Source organism: Mustela nivalis (genome assembly GCF_964662115.1).
Source record: "Mustela nivalis genome assembly, chromosome: 17".
Classification (NCBI taxonomy): Eukaryota; Metazoa; Chordata; class Mammalia; order Carnivora; family Mustelidae; genus Mustela; species Mustela nivalis.
The window spans coordinates 2803894-2824124 of NC_139036.1; the positions used below are offsets into that span (position 1 = coordinate 2803894).

A 20231-nucleotide genomic window follows, 5' to 3' on the forward strand; every position below is an offset into this window, starting at 1 on the left:
AGCGAGGAGCCTGAGATCACGCCCTGAGCTGAAATCCAGAGCTGGAAGTGTAAGCGACGGAGTCGCCCAGGGGCCCCCAAGCCCCACGTTTCTGAAGTCTGTTTTCTCTCTGTTGTTCGGAATGGGTGATTTCCGTAGCTGTATCTTCTGGCTCCCTGATTCATTTCTCTGTTCCCTCCGTTGTATTGCAGGGCCCCGCCCTGAGCTTTAAGGCCAACTGTCCTGCCTTTCGGCTGCACAGTCTCCCTCCCGTTTGTCTGCGGACCTTCCGTGCCTTTGCTGAAGTCAGGTCTGCATCTGCTTCCATAACATCTCGTTCGAGCATTTTGATCATGGCTGCTTTAAGATCTTCTCCAGAATCCTCACACCTCCGCCCTGCTCCTGTTGGCAGCGGCTGGTTGTCTCTGCCATTCCTGTTGAGGTCTTTGCAGTTCTTGGTATGAGGAATGATATGTACGTATTTTTAATGGAAACATGGCCATTTTCGTATTATTTTATGAGAGTCTTGGTCTAAAACCTTTCTGCTCCAGCTGACTTTTCCTGACACTGCTCTGGCGAGGAGAGGCACTGCCAGGCAGAGTTAGAAGTTCAAGTCCCCCGTCAGCTTCTGTTGGCACCTGCTGGGGTGGGGGGGTCCCAGCTCCCCAGGCGCTCCCTGCAGCCTTCTAAGTGCAGAGATGAGTACCAGTCCCGACCCGCCTTGCCTCTGCTGAGGCCCCGCAGCGGGGAGGAGAAGGGGTGCCTCGCGATGGCCTGGGATGGAAACCCAGGCTCCCTGTGGTCACCGGCTGCTTCACCCCGAGCCCCCCACCCCAGCAGGGATGTTGGGACGCCTCATAACGAGCCCGGGGAGGGTGGAAATATAGGCTCACTCTTTGGTCTGTGATATTTGTCTGGCTTAGAGGGGTGATTTTCCAAGTTCTTTTTTTTTCTTAAAAGAGTTTATTTATTTGTCAGAGAGAGAGCACAAGCAGACAGAGCAGCAGGCAGAGGAAGAAGCAGGCTGTCCGCTGAGCAGAGAGCCTGACGTGGTGCTCAATCCCAGGACCCTGGGACCATGACCTGAGCCGAAGGCAGACTTAACCCACTGAGCCCCCAGGTGCCCCCTATTGTCCAAGGTCTGCCTTGTTAGGCTAACCCTCCCCTGGTCCTTTGGCTAGAGCAAGCAGGCTTTTGTTGGGATATTATTACTAATATTAATATTATTTTGTCTGTGCCTGCTTCTAATTGCCAACTCCTTCACCTACATGTTTATAGAGAATGTTCTGGAGTTTAGCCGGACTCAGTGGGCCGCACAGGGGAAAAGCACATCCACTCCCACCTCCCAGAAGCGGAAATCTCCCTGGTGGCTTTGGCTACCTTCTCACGGCCAACGTTTCAGTTTCTCACCGTCGGCAACAAACACGCCGTGTGAGGGTTAATTTTCTGTATCAGCTTGGCCCAGACTCACCATTTGTTCACATTTTGTCTCATTGGCTTTATCACTCTCTCTCAAGTGTTTTTTCCTGAACCATCTGAGACGAATGCGGAGACATCGTGTCCCTCTGCCTCTCACATTTCCATGTGTGTTTCCTAAGAACAGGGACATTTTCTGACATGACTGCAGTACGCTTGCTAATTCAGGAAGTTCGATCTACGGTGCACGTTCCCATTTTGCCAACTGCCCAAAAAGATGTCCTTTAGAGCTCCCCGCCTCCACCCAAGCCCAGGATCCCGCTGGAGACCGCAGCTCTCGGGTTTCCTGTAACTCTTTGTTCTTTGGACTTTGACATTTTTGAAAGCCACAGTCAAGTAGTTACGTGGAAATTCCCTCGACTGTGCAGAATCTCCCTCCGTCTGTCTCACGTCTCTCATGGCTGGACTTGGGGTCCGCGTATCTGTTGGGTACTGTGGCTTTCTTCGGCCAATCATGTCAGCAAACAGTTTATGTCAATTTGACCTATTTCTGGCAAGGTTCGCTCTGCCAGTGGTTAAGGTAGACCCCGTGCGCTTTCCCATGGTCAAGATCCTGTTTTTCCTTTTGTCGCTAAGAAGTGCTTTTGGGGGGAGATGTTTGGATCCAGCGCAAATACCCTGTTCCCGATTAGACTTTGGCCTGCAAACCACGGCACCCCTCAGTGACCCTCGTGGGGTTCCATCATTGCCGGGAAGCATGAAAAAATCTTTGTAGGTGCTTTATTTTTTAAATTTTTATTTATTTTAAAAGATTTTATTTATTTGACAGAGATCACAAGTAGGCAGAGAGGCAGGCAGAGAGAGAGAGAGAGAGGAGGAAGCAGGCTCCCCGCGGAGCAGAGAGCCCGATGCAGGGCTTGATCCCAGGACCCCGGGACCACGACCCAAGCCAAAGGCAGAGGCTTTAACCCACTGAGCCACCCAGGTGCCCCAAAATCTTTCTAGGTGCTTTAACTGTATTCCTTTTCCTTGGTAACCAGCAGAACTGGACTAAAAACCAAACCTGCGAGGGGGAAGCAGGTTTCATGGAACTGTCCCAACTGTCGTCAGGTGTGGAATGTTCCCACGCAGTGTTTGCCGGCAAAGCCACTAACCAGGCCGTCTGCAGGGGTCTCCTGGGCTCTAAGGATGTGCCTCTCAGGGGGACCGTGGTGGAGTCGATGGCTCCGGATCTGGGAATTCGAGGAGGGAAACTGGTCCTGTCGAGCTCTGCAAACAGCCCAATCTGGGCGTGTGTGTGTGTGTGAGTGTGTGCGTGCGTGCGCATGTGTGTGATGTCCTTTGTTGAGCAGAAACTCCTAATTGTGAGGTGTTCAGGCCATCAGTGTTTCCTTTCATGGTTCTTGGTCTTGGTGTCTTGTTTAAGAAACTCCCACTCCAAGGTCGCAAAACACTCTCCCACGTTCTCCTCTCTTAGCCTCGCAGCTTTCCCGCTGATTTAAAGTCCTTCCTCCACCTGCCCTTTCCTTGTGTCATGGCATGTCTTAGGGAGGCGGCTTTCTCGGCTTTCTTCCTGCATTGTTCCCCCGCGGGGGAGGCAGCGGCTCACCCCGTCTGTGATCCCACCTGCCCTTGCAGATGTCACCCCACTGTTCACCGACACCGCGTGCTGTGTGCGCCCGGGCGGCTTCTCCGCTCTGACCCGCTTCCCACAGCTCGCTTGTCAGCCACGAAGCAAGGCCCCCTGGGTCCTTGTGTGTTTTGTGTTTTTGTTTGTCGTTGCTTGTTTGCCAGAACTTCGTGGGGTGTTTTAAGATCTGCCAGGGTGGGGCGCCCAGGTGGCTCAGTTGGTTAAGCAGCTGCCTTCGGCTCAGGTCCTGATTCCAGGGTCCTGGGATCGAGCCCCACATCAGGCTCCCTGCTCAGCAGAGAGCCTGCTTCTCTCTCTCCCCCCCTCCGACGCTCTGCTTACTTGTGCTCTCTAACTCTGTCAAATAAATAAAATATTAAAAAAAAAAAAAAAAGATCTGCCAGGGTGATCCTGTCCCCTTTTATTTTTCAGAACTGATGTAGCCATTCATGGACCATTAGACTGTCAAAAACATTTCACCTTTTTTTTTTTTTTTAAAGATTTTTTTTTTAAGATTTTATTTATTTATTTGTCAGAGAGAGAGAGAGAGAGAGAGAGAGAGAGCACTGGCAGACGGAGGTGGAGGGAGAAGCAGGCTCCCTGCCGAGCAAGGAGCCTGACATGGGACTCAATCCCAGGATGCTGGGATCATGACCTGAGCCGAAGGCAGATGCTTAACCAACTGAGCCACCCAGGCGTCCCTAAAGATTTTATTTATTTATTTGACAGACAGATCACAAGTAGGCAAAGCAGCAGGCAGAGAAAGGGGGAAAGCAGGCTCCCTGCTGAGCAGAGAACGCGATGCGGGGGCTCGATCCCAGGATCCTGAGACCATGACCCGAACCGAAGGCAGAGGCTTAGCCCACTGAGCCACTCAGGTGCCCCCTATTTCAAAATCTTGTCCAACAAGCCTCTCCCCATGTTGACAACGGGATGGCTGACAAAATTAACAAATACAGGAATCTGTGTTCTTTGGTTTTACACCACAAGGAGAACATTGTTTAACTGTGGTCATAGTTTTCCTTTAAAAAATCAGTTTTATTAAAAAAAAATCAGTTTTACATGCTATGAAATAGAAAAGATCAAACGAGGGGGTGCCCGGCGGGCTCAGTCGGTGGAGTGTGGCACTCTTGATCTCGGGGTCATGAGTTGGAGCCCATGTTGGGGGTAGAGATTCCTTAAAAATAAAATCTCTCTCTCTCTCTTTTTTTAAAGATTTTATTTATTATTTGACAGAGAGAGAGAGAGCAGGAGCAGAGGAAGAAACAGATTCCCACTGAGCAGAGAGCCCGATGCAGGGCTCCATCCCAGGACCCTGGGATCATGACCTGAGCTGAAGGCAGAGGTTCACCCACTGAGCCCCCCAGGCACCACCCCCGCCGCCCCCCGCCCCCCCGAGCAGAACTGAATCGTCCACCGTCACTGTATACCCACTCTTTCGCCACCGCTGACGTTGGCAGGAGAAACGTTTGTGATGACTAGTTCTCAGGAAGGGTCTTTTTCATGATCTCATCATGGGACTGAGGGGACTTTTGGAAGGAAAATACAGATGGGCAGGGAGATGAGACAAAAACCTTTCCCAAAACACGTCCTGCGTGTCGCAGGTGTGTGCCCATCACTGTGAGGAGGGACAATAGGAATTGTGTCTGTTTCGTGTCTTTCACAACCGTCATCCTCCACAGACACAGAAAAGACCCTCAAAACCCGCCCCCCGATGTCGGTGAGCAGACAGTCCCTGTTTGTATTTGATTGTTTAAAGGGTCTCTTCGGGGCGCCTGGGTGGCTCAGTGGGTTAAAGCCTCTGCCTTTGGCTTGGGTCGTGGTCCCGGGGTCCTGGGATCAAGCCCTGCATCGGGCTCTCTGCTCAGCAGGGAGCCTGCTTCCCTCTCTCTCTGCCTGCCTCTCTGCCTACTTGTGATCTCTGTCAAGTAAATAAATTAAAAATCTTAAAAAAAAAAATCCATTGAAGGGTCTCTTCACCGTTAGGACGCCCAAGTCTGCTCCTGGAGCTAGTCCTCTGTGGAGCCCTGCAACAGTCTGTCTTATTTTTATTTATTTATTTTTTTAAGACTTTTAGTCATAATTTACACAGAGAAACGCACCCACGGCCTTTTTAAAAGGCCGAGTCCCGCTGCTTCTCGTCCGAGCAGAGCAGGCACTGTGTGCACGGAGCAGGGTCCCCGGTGGGGAGAGCCCGGGAGTCGGAGCTCCTCTGGGCTTCTGGCGTCCTGCCTGTGTGAGGACGGCCCAGCTCGGGGCTTGGGGGGAACCGGGAGTTCCTGGCAGTGGCGCTTCTCGGACTCGGAACCATCTTCTCCTGGGCTTTCGGAACTGTCAGCAGGATCCGTGTGGCAGTGTGCCTTCTCCCTCTGGAGCCCAGCCCACGATGTTCTAGAATGTTCCCTGGAATGCACTGTCCGTGTTTGGCTGATACTGAGACCTGCCCTCCCGCCTTCTCCCTCTGTTCTAGAGAAGTGGGTTCCAGATGGCCTATAACCAGGCGGCCAGAGTGGACCCCTTCTCTCCTGCACTGGTGAGCCCCAACGACTCTTGTTTTCTCCCGTAGCCACGTGAGGGAAGAGGCAGGTCCTAGGGAGGGTGAGGGCGTCCTTCTGAGCTGGGGGGACCCCTGGCTGCGTCGGCCACCCCAGGTGCCCCTTTCTCTGCCTTCCCTCTCCTCCCTTCCTCTCCCATCTCTGACTCTCTCTCATTTTGGCCATTCCCTGCTAAAGATTTTTATTGTGAGTCTTCGTTCTCATCTCTTTCCTGAGGGACCAGCGGCCGTCCTGCTCTGGCCCGCGTTCCCCCCTGACCCTGGACCACCGCCCTCTCCGCACAGGCGTCTCTCCCTGGTCCCCATCGGTGCCCTTGAGGGGTGGCGCCCGGCAGCGCAGGCACCGCATGAGCCTTGGGCGGTATTCAGCAATGGAGGACATGACCCGTCCGTCTCAGTCTGTCGTTTGCTTGCCTTTGGGTTTAGGGTTTTGACCCTATAGGAACATTCTGTAGTTTTTCTTTCTCCTATGACCGAACTTGGGGCTGCAGGGGAGGGAAGAAAGGCCTTCTGGCTTTCCGGTAGGGCTTTCTGGGTTTCGTGTCCTATGCCCATTATCTGGACCAGAGAGTGGCATTCGGGAGTCGAGGGTCTGCTGGTTATTTTGATGGGTTTTCTAGTAGTTACAACGGGATTTATCTGATTAAGGCTTCTTTTCCATATTAATGTACTATTTTATCTTCGGACTCTCATATACTGAACAGAAGAAACAGCTTGACCCTTTTCCTCAGCACGGGTCCATCCAAGTCAGGAGCCGTGGCTTTCATCTGCGGGTTTGGCAAAAATTTTTCAAGCTCGATGCTCTTCTGTCCTGGGGAGGACGTGAGGACAAGCGTTCTTGTCCTTGGTCCTGCGTGAACGGGGTCCGTGCTTTTCTTGGAGAACAGTTTGACAAAAGGCAGCAACTTTGGGTTTTGTTTTCAAACACATGAACTTTTTTTTTTTTAAATATTTTTATTTGACAGAGATCATAAGTAGGCAGAGAGGCAGGCAGAGAGAGAGAGAGGAGGAAGCAGGCTCCTGCTGAGCAGGGAGCCCGATGCGGGGCTCGATCCCAGGACCCTGAGATCATGACCTGAGCTGAGGCAGCTGGCTCACTGACTGAGCCACGCGCTGCCTGGCGCCCTGTCCAACTGTTCTCTATGCACACCTGTACAGAGACGCACTAACGGTAAGGGAAGGCACCTGTCTCGGGCAGCGACCACACTCAGGTTTCAGGTCGGCTTGACCTGGCCTTGAACTCACTCACTCACTCTCCCATTTCAGACCTTCCTTCCCATTCCTCAGGCCCTTGCTTTAGGCCTTTTTAGTGTTCCGTGTCCCACCATGTCCCTGACGCCCTCCTACTCTGCTCTCAAGGGCACCCACCCGTGCACCTTTTGGGAAGTGCTCTATTCTGGGAGTGAGGGGCTTGCACCCACGCGAGAGCGAGCGGGGTTGTGAATTCCCGTTTTCTCCGCTCGCTGTGACCGGACCTGCTGTGCCCCTGGGTTCTGGGGGTGGTGGGAGAGCTGCTGGGCAGCCAGAGGGCGCTGCTGGCCAGGGGCCTGGGGAGGGGTCCGCGGGAGAGCCTGTGCCCTCCCTGCATCTAAGGACAGCATGCGTTGCTTGCTTATGGTCAGAAGGATCTTTCCAGGTGCTGGGTTATGGGGCATTTTTGTTTTATGCTAGTTTACTGTTCTTCATGCTACTGTTGTTAAGCCAGAGGGGGACTGACTGGGGAGGTGCCTCGTTCAAAGAAGTGCCAGCCAACCAGCCTGCGGGGAACAGCCAGGGCAGCCGGCCAGGGCTGGGGAGGCCAGAGGCCCTTTGTTGTCTGTGTCCCGGTGCGTCATGTCTCTCCCCGTGCAAGTGTGTGGTCCTGTGCCCCCACTCCCAGCAGAGCGCACCCCCTTCCTGAACCGTGGCTGGACATCGTCAGGGATGGACTTCCTCGGGCCGGGCTTGGGTCAGCGTCCCCCCCCGGACCCGTCAACCCTGGCCAGAGGCTGGGCGTCTCTGAATGCCTGGTCAGTCTTCTGGGGTCCCCTGGCTGGAAAAGAAGGGACAGTGCTGGGCAGATGTTCCTTCATGTGCACGACTTACCTGTTCAGTGTTTGTCAAGCGCCTCTGATGTGTGCGGTTCTGGGCTTTGTGCCCCAAACACAGTAAACCAGCAAGCTCTCGGCGACCAGAGAACGTGGGTGCTAGCGAGGGGGACGGTGTAGGAAACGGGGCTGTCTAGACACGGCTCTGGCTGACCCCTCTCTCCCTGTTGACAGAAGGAAGGGGGCTCTTCCTGCTGCGTGCGGGGAAGTCTCATCAGACCGGCCTGGGGTGTCTTGACTGTGAGGGGACCCATGGCTGAGAATCCAGGCCCAGCTGTGGCAGGGGTGGGGGGCGGCCACTGCTCTGAGTTGGCGAAGGGAGTAGCTGCCTATTAGGCTGAGATCTCTGGGTCTAGGCTGGAGGTCAAGGCATCCCCAGGAAGACTGTTTTGTGGGGTGCTCACGAGAGAAACACAAAGCCGGGACACCTGGGTGGCTCAGTCGGTGAGGTGTCTGCCTTCGGCACAGATCGTGGTCTCAGGGTCCTGGGATTGAGCCCCGCATCAGGCTTCCTGCTCAGCGGGGAGCCTGCTTCTCCCTCTCACTCCCCCTCCATGCTCTCTTTCAAATAAAATCTTTAAAAAATCCAAACACCACAAAAACACAAAGCCCAGATTCAAGTCAGGTGCCTGACCCCACACTGTGCAGGAAGCTTGCTGCCTCTGGCCGTCATTGTCCTGAGCAAACCAGCTCCGCTCTGTGCCCACCCCGGGACAGTCTCAGGCCAACCCCATGCCCCCTCGTGCTCCCTGCTGCACCTGTGGCCCCAGGGCGTCAGGCGCGGGTGGGGTGGGTCAGTGGGATCAAGACCAAACTTTATCCCTGAAGAGGGCGGCTGCCGCCACCAGAAAGCTGAGCCCTTGCCCCAGAGGGTCTTACACAGGAGAGAGAAAAGTCAGGCTGGTCAGGAGCCCAAGCAGCACGGAGCAGAGCTGGGGGAGCGGTGCGTGGGTCCCCAGAGCTGCTTTGGCCTCCAACCTGGGTCCCGTCTGTCCAGCCCTCACGGAAGCCCCCTGCACACCTGGCCTGCAGAGCCGCTTCTGGTAACACACGGAGGCCAAATGACCCGGCATCTCAGCGACCCTCTGACGGCACTGCTGTCCCCAAAGGCTGCTCCCTCCCACTTTATCAGCTCTAGAACCTGAGCAGCCCGGCCAGCTCAGGGACCTTGGAGGGCGCATTCACGTCCGGTAAATCTCTGCATCTGTCACAGCCCTTGTTGCAAGGCCTTGCCCAGGCCCTGACGCGGGGCCCACAAAACAGGCACCAGCCCCGACCGGAGCCAGGAGACCTGCCAGCGTGCACGGAGGTAAGTGGGGCCTAACAGGTCCACTCTGCGGGGCCGGAGGGGAGAGTGTGGAAGGACCGGCTTCAAGGATGCGTGGGAAATGGACAAGCCGCACGGACCCTCTGGCCTTTGGGATCCTTGCTTGTGGCCCAGGTGCGAGGATGAGGGACCTCACAGGCCAAGAAAGAACACCCCAAAAGGACATGTGTTTGGTGCAGTGTAACGGGAACACAGGTGCGCACGGTCGGTGAAACAAATTGCTCTGTCTCCCGCTTCCCCGCCTGCCTGCTTGGGCGGCTGCGGACCTGACCGGGGCCCTGTTTGGCACCTTTGGGACGGCGATGCCGGGCTTCCCGGATTCGTGTGAGGATGCAGCCCGCGCGGGACAGAAGGTGCAGAGCTCAGCACCTCCCACGGCATCAGGGAGTCCGGAGAGCTTCTTAAGCACACAAGATTCCTGGCATCCCCCTAACTCAGGGCTCTTTGGGGATGGAGCTTAGGAATTAAGATTTTAAGCAAGCACCTCAGATGATCAATTAGAGTCCTCTAAGGAGAAAAAATTAGAATTAGAGTCATCTAAGGAGATGAAAACGTCAGTTCAAGGGCGTTGGGGCAGGAAGCCAGCGTTCTCACGCGCGGCCACAAGGCGGCAGCAGGGAGGCCAGAAGCGGGTGTGGGCGCGAGGGGCGGGGAGTGGGCGCACCTAGGATACAGGATGCAGGAGGCGGCGGGCCCTGGTGCCGCAGGGTCCCCCTGCCAGTTGGCCCGCTCCTGCCGAGTGCTCCCCTGAGGGCGCCTGTCTTATTACCAGGTCTTTGTGGGGACTTTGCCAGCACTGCTGTGACCCTGGCTGGGTGGGGGGTGGGGGGTGAAAACGTGTGCCACGTGAGTGAGAGGCAGCACCGGAGGTCACCTGCACTGGGCGGCTTCTCCAGGTACACCGGCGCTTGTTCAGAGCACGGCTACCCATCTCCCACTGCCAAGCTTGTGGTTCCAGGTGCTCTGCAAGAACCTGCACCTGCCCCCCCCCCTTGCTCCCCAGCTTAAAAGGATCGGGTCTGCGGCCAAACAGCAGGCAAAGGATGCTGGGACCAGGCAGCTGCTGGTGGGAGCGGCCAAGAGGTCTCTGGACGCGGGAAGAGGATTAGGTGACAGTCCCCTAACCCAGCCCGGAACTAACACCCCCACCCGCCCTCCCTCCCACACCCCAGCCTGCCCCCTGAAGCCTGTCGGAGCTCAGAATAACCCAAGGACCAGACGGGATGGCAGGGGCTCTGCTGGGCGCGCTGCTCCTCCTGCGGCTCCTGGGTACGGCTGGGGCTTGGTCCCACGCATGGGGGTAGGGACGCCCAGGGATGGGCCAAGATGAGAGACTGAGAAGTGGGCTCGGTGGCAGGCCAAGCACACAGCCTCAGGGGCACACTCGCAGTAGAGCCCCGTGCACACCCTGGGGCAGCAGAGAGCCCCCCAGCCCCTGGTCCGCAGCGAGCCCACGGCTGGACCCCTCCCCAGGTGCCAGTGAGGGGGAGAACGAGGAGCTGCGTCTTTACCACCATCTCTTCGACAACTATGACCCCGAGTGCCGGCCTGTGAAGGAGCCTGAAGAGACAGTCACCATCACCCTCAAGGTCACCTTGACCAACCTCATCTCCCTTGTAAGACACCCCACCCCAGAGCCTGGAATTCCACTCCTGGCTCTGGACTCCCACTTCAACCGTCCTGACCCGCTCGTTTCTGCAGAACGAGAAAGAGGAGACCCTGACCACCAGCGTCTGGATCGGAATCGTGAGTCAGCTCTGGGGGGCAGCAGGAGGTCTCGACCCCCTCCCCCAAACTCCTGGCCGGCACAAGGTGGGAAATGCAGGGGACTTGTGCGACCGTCCTCACTCCTTAGGACTGGCAGGATTACCGACTCAACTACAGCAAAGACGATTTTGGGGGCGTGGAGACCCTGCGGGTGCCTTCAGAACTCGTCTGGCTCCCAGAGATTGTGCTGGAAAACAAGTGAGCATCGTTGGGTTTGGTGGAAGGCGGTGGGGCCTGGAGCCTGGGGCTGCACCTGGCGGGGGCTGGGCTTGCTGGGAGGGCAGGGGGTGGCAGCCCGGCCGACGCCAGCTCTCTCGGGGTCCCTAGCATTGACGGCCAGTTCGGCGTGGCCTACGACGCCAACGTGCTGATCTACGAGGGCGGCTACGTGAGCTGGCTGCCCCCTGCCATCTACCGCAGCACCTGCGCCGTGGAGGTCACCTACTTCCCTTTCGACTGGCAGAACTGCTCGCTCGTCTTCCGGTGGGGCGAGCCGCTCAGAGGCGGAGGTGGGGGGTGTGATGACAGGACGGGGCGGGGGCGGGGAGCGGCACGGACACGCTGGCCCTGGCTCCGCAGCTCGCAGACCTACAATGCAGAAGAGGTGGACTTCGTCTTCGCGGTGGACGACGAGGGTGAAACCATCAGCAAGATCGACATCGACACCGAGGCCTACACAGGTGAGGCCTCCTCCTGCTCCGAAAACCCGCCCCTAGACCGTCTGCGTAGGGGACTCGCTGAGGGCAGTGGCCCCAGGCCATGGAGGCCGGGCAGCTGACCTTAACCTTGCCCCTCCACCGAAAGCACTGTCCACGGTGGCGCGGGACCGCCCCTTCCCGCCGGAACCACCTTCGCGCCGATGGCCCAGACCCCCCGAGGCCCCACCAGTCGGGGCGGGCCGGCCACACCTCCCCACCGCCCGCAGCCCCAGGTGTCACGGCCAGGTGTGCAGCCCGCGCTGGCTGACCGCGCCCCCGCCCCCTCCGCAGAGAATGGCGAGTGGGCCATCGACTTCTGCCCGGGGCTGATCCGCCGCCTGGACGGCGCCTCCCCAGGCGGCCCGGGGGTGGTCGATGTCATCTACACGCTCATCATCCGCCGGAAGCCGCTCTTCTACGTCATCAACATCATCGTGCCTTGCGTGCTCATCTCGGGCCTGGTGCTGCTCGCCTACTTCCTGCCGGCGCAGGGTAAGGGGCGGCGGGGGCCAGACCCCGGGTGCACGGCTAGCGGCGGGGCCTGCCTCACCGGGCGCTCCCTCTAGCCGGCGGCCAGAAGTGCACGGTGTCCATCAACGTCCTGCTGGCCCAGACAGTCTTCCTGTTCCTGATCGCGCAGAAGATCCCAGAAACGTCGCTGAGCGTCCCGATGCTGGGCAGGTGGCGGCGCGGCGCGGGACCCACGTGTGCGGGTGGGGCCGCGGGAGGGGTGGGGCCGCGGGGCGGGGCCAGGCGAGGCTGGGGCGGGGCTACGACCGCGAGACACGGGGAGCCGCTCGGCCGTCGGGGCCCGCCTGGGCTTTATTCGAGCGTGGGGCGGAGCTGGGGCGGCGGCGGGTTCTCGGGTCCCCCGTCCTCCGCACTGCTGCTGGATGCCACCTTGAGGTTCCCTGAGTATCTCTGCCGGGGGCAGGCCGGCTCAGTGCCCCCCACCAGCCCCGCCGCCCCCGGCCCCCAGCTCCTCCCCGCCTCCTTCCCCGTCCTGAACTCACCGGTCCCCCGGCCGCCCCGAGACCCAGCGGGCACCCCCACGGCTGCAGGAGGGAGGTGGAGCCCTGCAGGCCCCGCCCACACAGGCACAGCCACGCCCCCTGCAGCGCCAGGCGGGCCCCTGCGCCCGCCGCAGCCCCGGCTCTCCGAGCCCCCTTCCCTGCCGCCTGGGCTACCCGGGCCAGCGCTCCGCCCGGGTCCCCGGCGCCTGGGGCCGGGCCCGGGCTTCCGGCGTCGCCGTCCAGTCGCCGCACTTCCTGCTGGAGCCACAGGGCTGAGATCTGCGGTGGGGGTGCGGGAGTTGGCTGGGGCGCAGGGGCCTCTGCCGCCCCTTCCCCGCCGCCTCCCGCCCCTTCCACGCCGCCTCCCCGCCCCTCGGCAGCCCCTGCGCCCCACCTCGAACAAGGTAGCGCCGAAGCTCACGACGCTGGCCGCGGCCTCTCTCAGCACCAGCCCCAGAGTGGGCTTCGGGGCGGGTGGCCCCTGCGGCTCCCGCGGCTGGCGGGACTCGAGCTCCCGGAAACTCTGCTCCAGATACTCGTGGGCTGCGGCCACGGCGAGTTCCAGGGAGGACAGGAGCGGGGGCTGCAGGGCCACCTGGGCAAGGAGCGGGGGCGGCGGCGCCGGCAAGTCACCGGGCGGAGCTCCCAGGGGTGCCCGCCCCGGGCGGGGCCGCCGGCGGAGCCTCACCTCCGTGGAGCTGTGGAAGTGGTAGACCCACAGCAGGGTTTCCAGCGAGCTGGGGGTCCCCTCCATGGCCGCCGGCGGAAAGGGAGGCATCGGGGCCGCGCGCGCGCCGTCTGGCCCCGCTGGGGAAGAGCAGCCTCGCGGGCCGGGAGGATCGTTTGTGAGGTCAAGCGCGGCGGGCTCCGCAGGTACCTCATCTTCGTCATGGTGGTTGCCACGGTCATCGTCATGAACTGCGTCATCGTGCTCAACGTGTCCCTGCGGACGCCCACCACGCACACCATGTCCCCTCGGCTGCGCCACGTAAACGCCGGGTGGGCGGGGGAGAGGCCCTGGTGGGCGGGGCAGGCGGCCAGGTGGGCGGGACCTAGAGCTCGCCCCGCCCCTCCGCCAGGTCTTGCTGGAGCTGCTGCCGCGCCTCCTGGGTTCGGGCGCGCCCCCCGAGGCTCCCCGGGCCACCTCACCGCCCAGGCGCGCTTCGTCTGTGGGCCTGCTGCTCCGGGCCGAGGAGCTGATACTGAAAAAGCCGCGGAGCGAGCTCGTGTTTGAGGGGCAGAGGCACCGGCACGGGGTCTGGACCGGTGAGCGGAGGGGAGCGCGCTGGCGGGCGCGTGTGGCGGGGCGGGCTCCCCATTGACCCTCCCCTCCCCTCCCCTCCCTCCCGGACGTCCCACCAGCTGCCCTCTGCCAGAGCCTGGGCGCCGCCGCCCCCGAGGTCCGCTGCTGCGTGGACGCCGTGAACTTCGTGGCCGAGAGCACACGGGACCAGGAGGCCTCCGGCGAGGTGGGACAGGCCCCTGGGTGGGAGAGGGCGTGTGGTGGCCTGGAGGACCCAAGTCCCTGGCGCCGAGGGAGACGCAGCTCGTGTCCGCCCCTCCCCAGGAGGTGTCCGACTGGGTGCGCATGGGGAAGGCCCTGGACAACGTCTGCTTCTGGGCCGCCCTGGTGCTCTTCGGCGTGGGGTCCAGCCTCATCTTCCTCGGGGGCTACTTGAACCGAGTGCCCGAGCTGCCCTACCCGCCGTGCATGTAGACGGCGCCCCCCGCACCCGTTTCTGGAGGAAACCGATTTTGAAAGCCGCGCTGCGGGCCGCTGCTGCGGTGCGGTCCTGTGTTCGCTGCGGCAATAAATCGGCGCTGTGCCAACTTCCCCGGCTGTGCGCGGGCTCGTGTGGCTGAGTGCGCGCACCTGTAGAGGTCTGCCCCGCCAGGGTCTGGGGCAGAGCAGCGTCCTCCGGAAACCACTCGCCACTCTTGCATCCAGCCTTGCCGACCCCCCAGTGTTTCTGAGAGCGTAGGCCCTCGTGACCCTCTCTCCAGCCCTGGGAGCTGCTGTCTTTATCGGCAGAAAACGGCAGGCCGGCCCTGGAAGCAGCTGGAACCTGGAAGCCGTGTGCCTCCCCTGGGGAGGGCGCAGGGCTCAGATGCCCCGAAGGCCCTAGGGCTAAGGGCCCCTGGGCCGCCCGCTCATCCCCGGCCTGCTGGCTTAACCGGGCTGGTTTCCGGGACTGGGAGAGAAGACAGGGGCCCTGGATGGTAGGAGCTGGTTGAATTGTCTTTATTAACAAACGGGATATCCAAGGCCACTACATTGAGGGGGGGCGGGGCAGGGCTACTTGCTGCTCACACTATATACAGAGGCAAGCAAGGGGGTGCAGGGGGGAGCGAGAGCTCCCCACTCCCTCCCTCCACCAGGGAAGGACAGAGGCTAGAAAGAAAAGTGGTTGGAAAGGGGGAAATGTTTTGGCTGGCGGGGGTCCCCCCTCCATTCCCTGGGGTTTGGGGGGAGGGGAATCATTAAAGTGCTTTCAGAAAATGAGGAAATGGTCCCTGCCCCTGGAGTGGCGGGCGACCCCCCTGAAACCTAGGGCCCAGTGACCCCCCCCAGGGTCTGGTACATTCAAGGGGGGGAGCCGGCTCCCCTGACGTGCAAATGAAGGGGCCCAGGGCCCTGCCCGGTCAGCAGCAGTGGGGTACGGGTGCCCGCCCCGAGCACTCTCCTCGGAAGTGGAGAAAAGGGGGGTGGGGCTCGGCCCTCTGGATTCCTGATAAGGGGAAGCCGTGCCTCTCCCTGGAATTGGGACAGGCACAGTTTTGGGGAGAGAACAAACGGGGGGGGGGGGGGGGGGGGCGGGAAACAGGATGGTCACGTGATCACAAAAGCATCAGGGGTCAGAGGTCACGTTCCCAGCAGGCTCCAGTGAATCAAACCAGTCAAAAGCAAAAGCCCAGGGAGGGGAAAGGAGGGCGGCCTGGGGGGGTCCGGCTGCGGAGGTGGCTGTCCCGTCACCAGTTCATGATGCAGTTCCGGTTCAGTGTCATGAAGTAAACCTGGCTGCTGCCCCCAGAGCGGACTGAGGCGAAGAACACCTGTGGGGTAGGAGAGGTCAGGAAGGATGGGGATGCCTGCGGGCTAGGAGAGGTCAGGACGGATGGGGGCCGGGGGGTGGTCGGGACTAACTGCGAGCCGCAGCGAGAGGGGGACAGCTGGAAACTGCAGGATTTAGTCTTAGCGAGCCCCCCCACCCCCAGAGGCAGAGCTGCTTGGGAAGAGGGCAGCCCCAGTGATGGTTGGGGGAGGGAAGGAGACTGTGATGCAGGCCCCTAGAAGACCCCACGGCGACACCCCCTGCACCGAGTCTGACGGCAGGGGCAGGACCAGGGGCTCCCACCTTGTCATTCCGCTCGCACAGGAACTTGAGCCTCTGGGCCCGTTTGTGCATGAAGACGCCGTCCAGGTGGCCCGTCTCCACCGAGCGGATCTCAATGGCTTTCTCGCCCCAGCCCATGATCTGGTTGGAGCAGATGTAGGCTGGGGGAGAAGGGCAGGAGGGCCAGTGAGTGGGCTGCAGCAGTGGCTGAGGGCCCAGGGGGCGGCCCAGGGGCAGGCGCCTCGCTCACCCACGGAGGTGGGCATCTCTCCCCACTGCAGCACCACGTCCTTAATGATCCGCCCATAGGTGTTCACGTAGACGCCCTCGTCCTCGTAGCAGAGCAGCATCTCCATGCCATCGGTGTCGGGGAGGAAGATAATGGCATGGGGCGTGATCTGGCTCTGGATCTGGGGGCGAGAGGGCTCGCTGCAGGCCACGCCCCGCACCCCCGGGGCCCACTGCTCCCCGCACCAAGCCCCGCCTAGCTTACGTGCACGGGGATGTAGATGTCGTAGCTGTTCCCCGAGTCCACGTCCACCGCATGGAAGCCGGCGCTGGAGCCATAGATGACCTTGAGCCGCTGACCCTCTTCGACGGTCAGGTCGACCAGCAGAGGGCGGTGAGGGAGGTCGGCGAAGGACTGTGGACGGGAGAGGGGCTCAGGGGCTGCGGCTGGGCCGCTGTGGCCCCACTGGGCGGATGGGGGCCGGTGGCGGGGCTACCTTGAAGGCCATGAACTTGTGGTAGGGCTTGGGAGCCCAGGCGTACACCTCCACGGAGCTCTTCAGGGCGATGACCAGGAACTTAATGCGCTCGTATTTCACTGCGGGCAGGGCAGAGGAGGGTTGGGTCCCGCAGGCCTGTCACTGAGTGCCTGGCCCCATCGCCCGGCCATGCCGCCCAGGCCCCCAGGGCTGCCCCGCAGTGACCTCCTCACCCACGCGGTAGTGCCCGCAGCCCTCCATGTCCCCCACGGTGGTCCAGCCCTGCTTCTTCTCCACATCCGGGTCGTTGTGCAGAATCTTGTTCCGGAGCCAAGACAGGTAATAAACCCGCAGTTTGTTCCTTTTCCCTGAGGGCGGACACACAGGCCCTCACCAGCAGTCCAGCGCCGGCCTCCTGCCCACTCCGACCGCCGTTGACAGCACCCCACGGCAGCGTCAGGGGAGGCCCCACCTCCTCCCAGGCTGCAGGTGGGACAGCGCAGGGGTCCCTGCGCCTGGCCCCAAGAGCGCCGCGCCCCGCGCACCTGAGATGGTGATGAGCAGGTTGAGACCTTCTAGCACGTCCATTTGCTGGAAGCGCCGCCGCCCGATGAGCCCGTACACCTTGCCTTGGCCACTGCGGTCCAGCAGCATCAGGCCGTTCTCCGTGCCCACCAGCAGGTTGACACCTGTGACGGGAGCTGGTGAGCGGGTCACCAGCAGCCCGCCCTCCCAGGCTGCGAGCACAGGGGCGCGCCGCCCCCCCTCTCCCCTGTCCCCGGCTCACCCCAAAGGGCCGCACAGAGGATCTCTGAATTGAACCGCTTCTTGTACTTCCGAATCTCAGGGGTCTCGCTGTGGGCACGGGTGTTGGTGGGGTTCACGTTGACCACGGACCCTTTCCGGACATCGTACTGGAGCTGATCCAGCCGGCCACCCTCTCCCCCTACCAGGGCTGCCGGAAAGAGAAGAGAAAGGGGAGGAGGGCTGCAGCCTCCTCCCCCCAACCCTCCCCACCCACCCCTGCATTTGGTGGTAGGGGGCTCCTCTGCATACTCAGCAGGACAGGGGAAGGGTGGAGAAAGAAGGTGCAGGGAGGAGTAGAAAGTGGGCAGAAGGCCCAGCAAAATCCCCATCCTGTCCCTCAGGCTCCCCAGCTGCCTCTGTCCCCAGCAGGCGCTCAGGCCCAAGTGCAGGCCCAGCAGCTCAGGAAAGCCACACCACCAGTGCCCAGCCTGTGCCCTCCCCCTGGCCTCGAGCCACACCTCCTCCCATCCTCACCTGTGATGGGGATGGTGTCCCCACTGCCTCCGGGCTGGTAGACCCCTAGGTCCACAAACATGGTGAATGAGCTCTTGCCAGGGGCCTTTACCAGCCCACGAGACTGGTACTGTGGGGGTGGGGCAGCGGTCAGGCAAACGCTCAAGACCCGGACCCCACACCCCTGCCCACAGCCCCACGCCCCGGGGCTACATCTGCCCACTTACATCGCTGCCTCCGTCCTTCGAGGGGGGGCTTTGGCCTTTGCCACTCTCCGTGGGCGAGTGGCTGGGCTGGACGACGTCGGGAAGGTTGGTGTAGCCATTGCTGTCCGCGTGTAGCAGGCCGCGCTCCTCCTCGGGGGTCTAAGGAACAGAGGGAAGGGAGCCAGTGCCGAGCCAGAGGCAGGGGGCACTGCAGGTGCAGGGAAGAAGGGGGGCCACTCACACGCTGGACCACCATGGTGCCGCCCCCATAGGGGGTCTGGGTCCCGGCCATCTCCTCCACGTCGTGGACCACCATGGTGCTGACACTGTCGGTGTCTCCGTCGCTGCCGTGGGAGACAGGATGGCCGTCAGCCCCCAGCTCCAGCCTGCCGCGAAGAGCCCGCCAGGGATGGAGGGCCAGCGCCCTCCCCTCCAGTGGACACTGCCCCGTGGGGGTTGGGGGGGTTCGGGAACCTGGGGGAGGCCCGCCCTCCGCTGACAGAGCAGTGGGAGACAGGTGGGTACACCAGCCCAGATCCCCTTCTCCAGAGACCGGAAAACCCAGGATCCCCGAATCTAGGAGATGGGGAGCCTGCCTTCCCCCAGGGTGCCCCCATACCGGGCCCCGGGGGTATCTCTGCTCCCCTCGGAGGGCTCGCCGTTGCTTTCCTCCTCATCTTCACTGCTTTCGACCTCCTCACTGGAGGAGGAGTAGTCCATGGCTTTCTTGGGAGGCCGCGGGGCCTCGTCCAGGGCTCGCTCTTTCAACAGCACAAAATCCTGCAGGGGTGGGGGGAGAAGGGACCCATAAGGAAGGGGGGTGGGGAGGGTGGGGCGGGTAAGAAGAAAGCCAGAGAAGGGGCAGGCACAGGGGCTCCCAAGCAGGCCTCATCACTGACCTCACCGATGGCACGCTTATAGCTCTGGGTGGGGCCGCGGGGGCCGCAGGGCAGCGGGAGGAGCAGAGAGAGGTGGAGAGAGATCAGTAGCCGAGAAGCGCGGCCCGTAGCCCCTTGGCACCAGGTGGCAGAGGGCCCAGCCCGGGGCTCCTGGGGGCCGTGAGGCCCCAAGCCCCACCCCACCCCCCCCACAAGCAGGCGGGGCTGTGGCCGCTGCCCAGGACTTACTGCTGGCCGGCCTGGCCGGGAGCGGTGGTCCTCGGGCTTGGCTTTGTTCCCGGGGGAGAGCACGGGGGAGCTGTCCAGTTTGGAAGAGGCTGCACAGGGCAGGGCAGGAGAAGGGAGGTCACAGACCCCTGCTCACCCTCAGTGACTCACAGCCAACTGGGTCCAAGGTAGGGTCCCCCCACAGTGTCCGGGTGGGCCCCAGAGCTGGGCCAGGCCATACCTCCCACACGGTTCCGCTCCAGCGAGCCGGCCTGTGGGAGGTGCCCGTGAGACGGAAGGGCACCTTCCGGTCGCTCCCAGCCAGGGTCGCTCCTCCTGAGGTCGGGGTTGCTGTGGGAGGACAGAGGCCAGTCAGGGAGCCCTGCCCAGGACTCCAGTGTAGCGCCGCAGTGCAGAGAGCCACCACCAGGGGGCAGCCCGTGGCCGCAGTGAGGGTGAGACTTGGTGGGGACAACTCCATTACCTACAGGCGTTGGGCGGGCCAGGGGGCTGAGCAGGGGGCCCTGGAGGCTTGGGGGTGCCCCGCTCTGCCCGCCTTTGCAGATAGATTTGCCAGGCGGAGTTGCTGCGAGGTCTGTGGAGGGAGCACAGGGGTGCCCGGGGGGCGGGGCAGGGGGTGCTGAGGTGACTGGGGTGGGGCTGGCCCACCCCTGAACGGGTGACCTGGCAACCTCCCCTGTGCCCCCCCCAGCCCCTCGCCCCAGGGCCACCATGCATCCTCCCCCGGGGGCTACCTGGCGCGGACAGCCTGAGCGGGCCGGGTCCCTCCGGCCCCACTGGTGTTGAGGGCAGCAGCGATGGAGGAGGTCCTCTGAGGCACCTGCAGGGGACCGGGGTGGGGGGTGGTGAGTGCAGTGCATCCTCCACTTGGCCGGTGTTCTCCCTGGCTTTCAGGGACCCGCCAGCCGAGGTCAGGGACGCTCACGGATCTTCCACAGTCGTGAAGCTGGGACTCCAGCCCCGCAAGTCTGCCCCTGCAGCTCCCTGAATGCCATGGGCGTGCTTCGGGTCCCTCACTCAGCCCTAGGAGCAGGGACGTGGTCCCAGAGCAGGCAGGCTGCCTGCCTCCGGCCTGGAGGCTCGCAGGACAGGGTCCAGGGCGGGCGCCTGGCCTTTCTCTTCCCT

The 20231-nt window shown here is 61.7% G+C and overlaps 3 protein-coding genes across 25 annotated transcripts in view; 1 reads left to right on the plus strand and 2 right to left on the minus strand.

Annotated features, from left to right (window-relative positions):
• The first annotated feature begins 6966 nt into the window (after window positions 1–6966).
• CHRNE (cholinergic receptor nicotinic epsilon subunit) lies at window positions 6967–15286 on the plus strand. 5 transcript variants are annotated; one of them, XM_082707881.1, is made up of 13 exons: window positions 6967–8975; window positions 10166–10262; window positions 10467–10609; window positions 10695–10739; window positions 10849–10958; window positions 11088–11243; window positions 11340–11440; window positions 11750–11950; window positions 12025–12139; window positions 13345–13459; window positions 13551–13737; window positions 13848–13940; window positions 14018–15286. In XM_082707881.1, the coding sequence occupies exons 2-13, from the start codon at window positions 10217–10219 to the stop codon at window positions 14332–14334; spliced, it is 1629 nt and encodes a 542-aa protein (XP_082564007.1). In that variant the 5' UTR covers window positions 6967–8975; window positions 10166–10216; the 3' UTR covers window positions 14335–15286. The 5 variants fall into 5 exon arrangements, with proteins under 5 accessions (XP_082564007.1, XP_082564006.1, XP_082564008.1 ...); XM_082707884.1 differs by lacking the exon at window positions 6967–8975 and having other exon boundaries at window positions 10081–10262; window positions 13834–13940; window positions 14039–14305; XM_082707880.1 differs by lacking the exon at window positions 6967–8975 and having other exon boundaries at window positions 10077–10609; window positions 14039–15286.
• Window positions 12180–13286, minus strand: LOC309851933 (uncharacterized protein C17orf107; the record flags this gene model as incomplete). 3 transcript variants are annotated; one of them, XM_082707886.1, is made up of 4 exons in its annotated part: window positions 12258–12379; window positions 12472–12750; window positions 12866–13066; window positions 13160–13286. In XM_082707886.1, 4 exons carry the CDS (start codon window positions 13247–13249, stop codon window positions 12281–12283), a joined length of 669 nt encoding a protein of 222 aa, XP_082564012.1. In that variant the 3' UTR covers window positions 12258–12280. The 3 variants fall into 3 exon arrangements, with proteins under 3 accessions (XP_082564011.1, XP_082564013.1, XP_082564012.1); XM_082707885.1 differs by having other exon boundaries at window positions 12180–12750; XM_082707887.1 differs by having other exon boundaries at window positions 12180–12750; window positions 12866–13225.
• The window catches only part of MINK1 (misshapen like kinase 1), a 43371-nt gene continuing 37829 nt past the window's right edge, over window positions 14690–20231 (minus strand). For 6 of the 17 annotated variants that reach the window (XM_082707868.1, XM_082707866.1, XM_082707862.1 and 3 more), the window contains 16 exons: window positions 19841–19926; window positions 19570–19680; window positions 19327–19436; window positions 19107–19195; window positions 18599–18759; window positions 18221–18323; window positions 18001–18138; window positions 17795–17903; window positions 17301–17468; window positions 17059–17202; window positions 16747–16881; window positions 16532–16632; window positions 16300–16449; window positions 16057–16216; window positions 15828–15967; window positions 14690–15525 (listed from right to left, as the gene is read on the minus strand). In XM_082707868.1, coding sequence (XP_082563994.1) covers window positions 15442–15525; window positions 15828–15967; window positions 16057–16216; window positions 16300–16449; window positions 16532–16632; window positions 16747–16881; window positions 17059–17202; window positions 17301–17468; window positions 17795–17903; window positions 18001–18138; window positions 18221–18323; window positions 18599–18759; window positions 19107–19195; window positions 19327–19436; window positions 19570–19680; window positions 19841–19926 — 1989 coding nt within the window. In that variant the 3' untranslated portion in view covers window positions 14690–15441. Of the gene's footprint in view, window positions 15526–15827; window positions 15968–16056; window positions 16217–16299; window positions 16450–16531; window positions 16633–16746; window positions 16882–17058; window positions 17203–17300; window positions 17469–17794; window positions 17904–18000; window positions 18139–18220; window positions 18324–18598; window positions 18760–18878; window positions 18903–19106; window positions 19196–19326; window positions 19437–19569; window positions 19681–19840; window positions 19927–20231 lie in introns of all 17 variants that reach the window. The other 11 variants (XM_082707861.1, XM_082707876.1, XM_082707872.1 and 8 more) reach the window with 3 other exon arrangements.

Coding starts and splice junctions, on each gene's coding strand:
- CHRNE (XM_082707880.1), top strand. CDS start 10,310: ATGGGCCAAGATGAGAGACTGAGAAGTGGGCTCGGTGGCAGGCCAAGC. Junction 10,610..10,694: donor TGACCAACCTCATCTCCCTT/GTAAGACACCCC, acceptor TCGTTTCTGCAG/AACGAGAAAGAGGAGACCCT. Junction 12,140..13,344: donor AGCGTCCCGATGCTGGGCAG/GTGGCGGCGCGG, acceptor CGGGCTCCGCAG/GTACCTCATCTTCGTCATGG.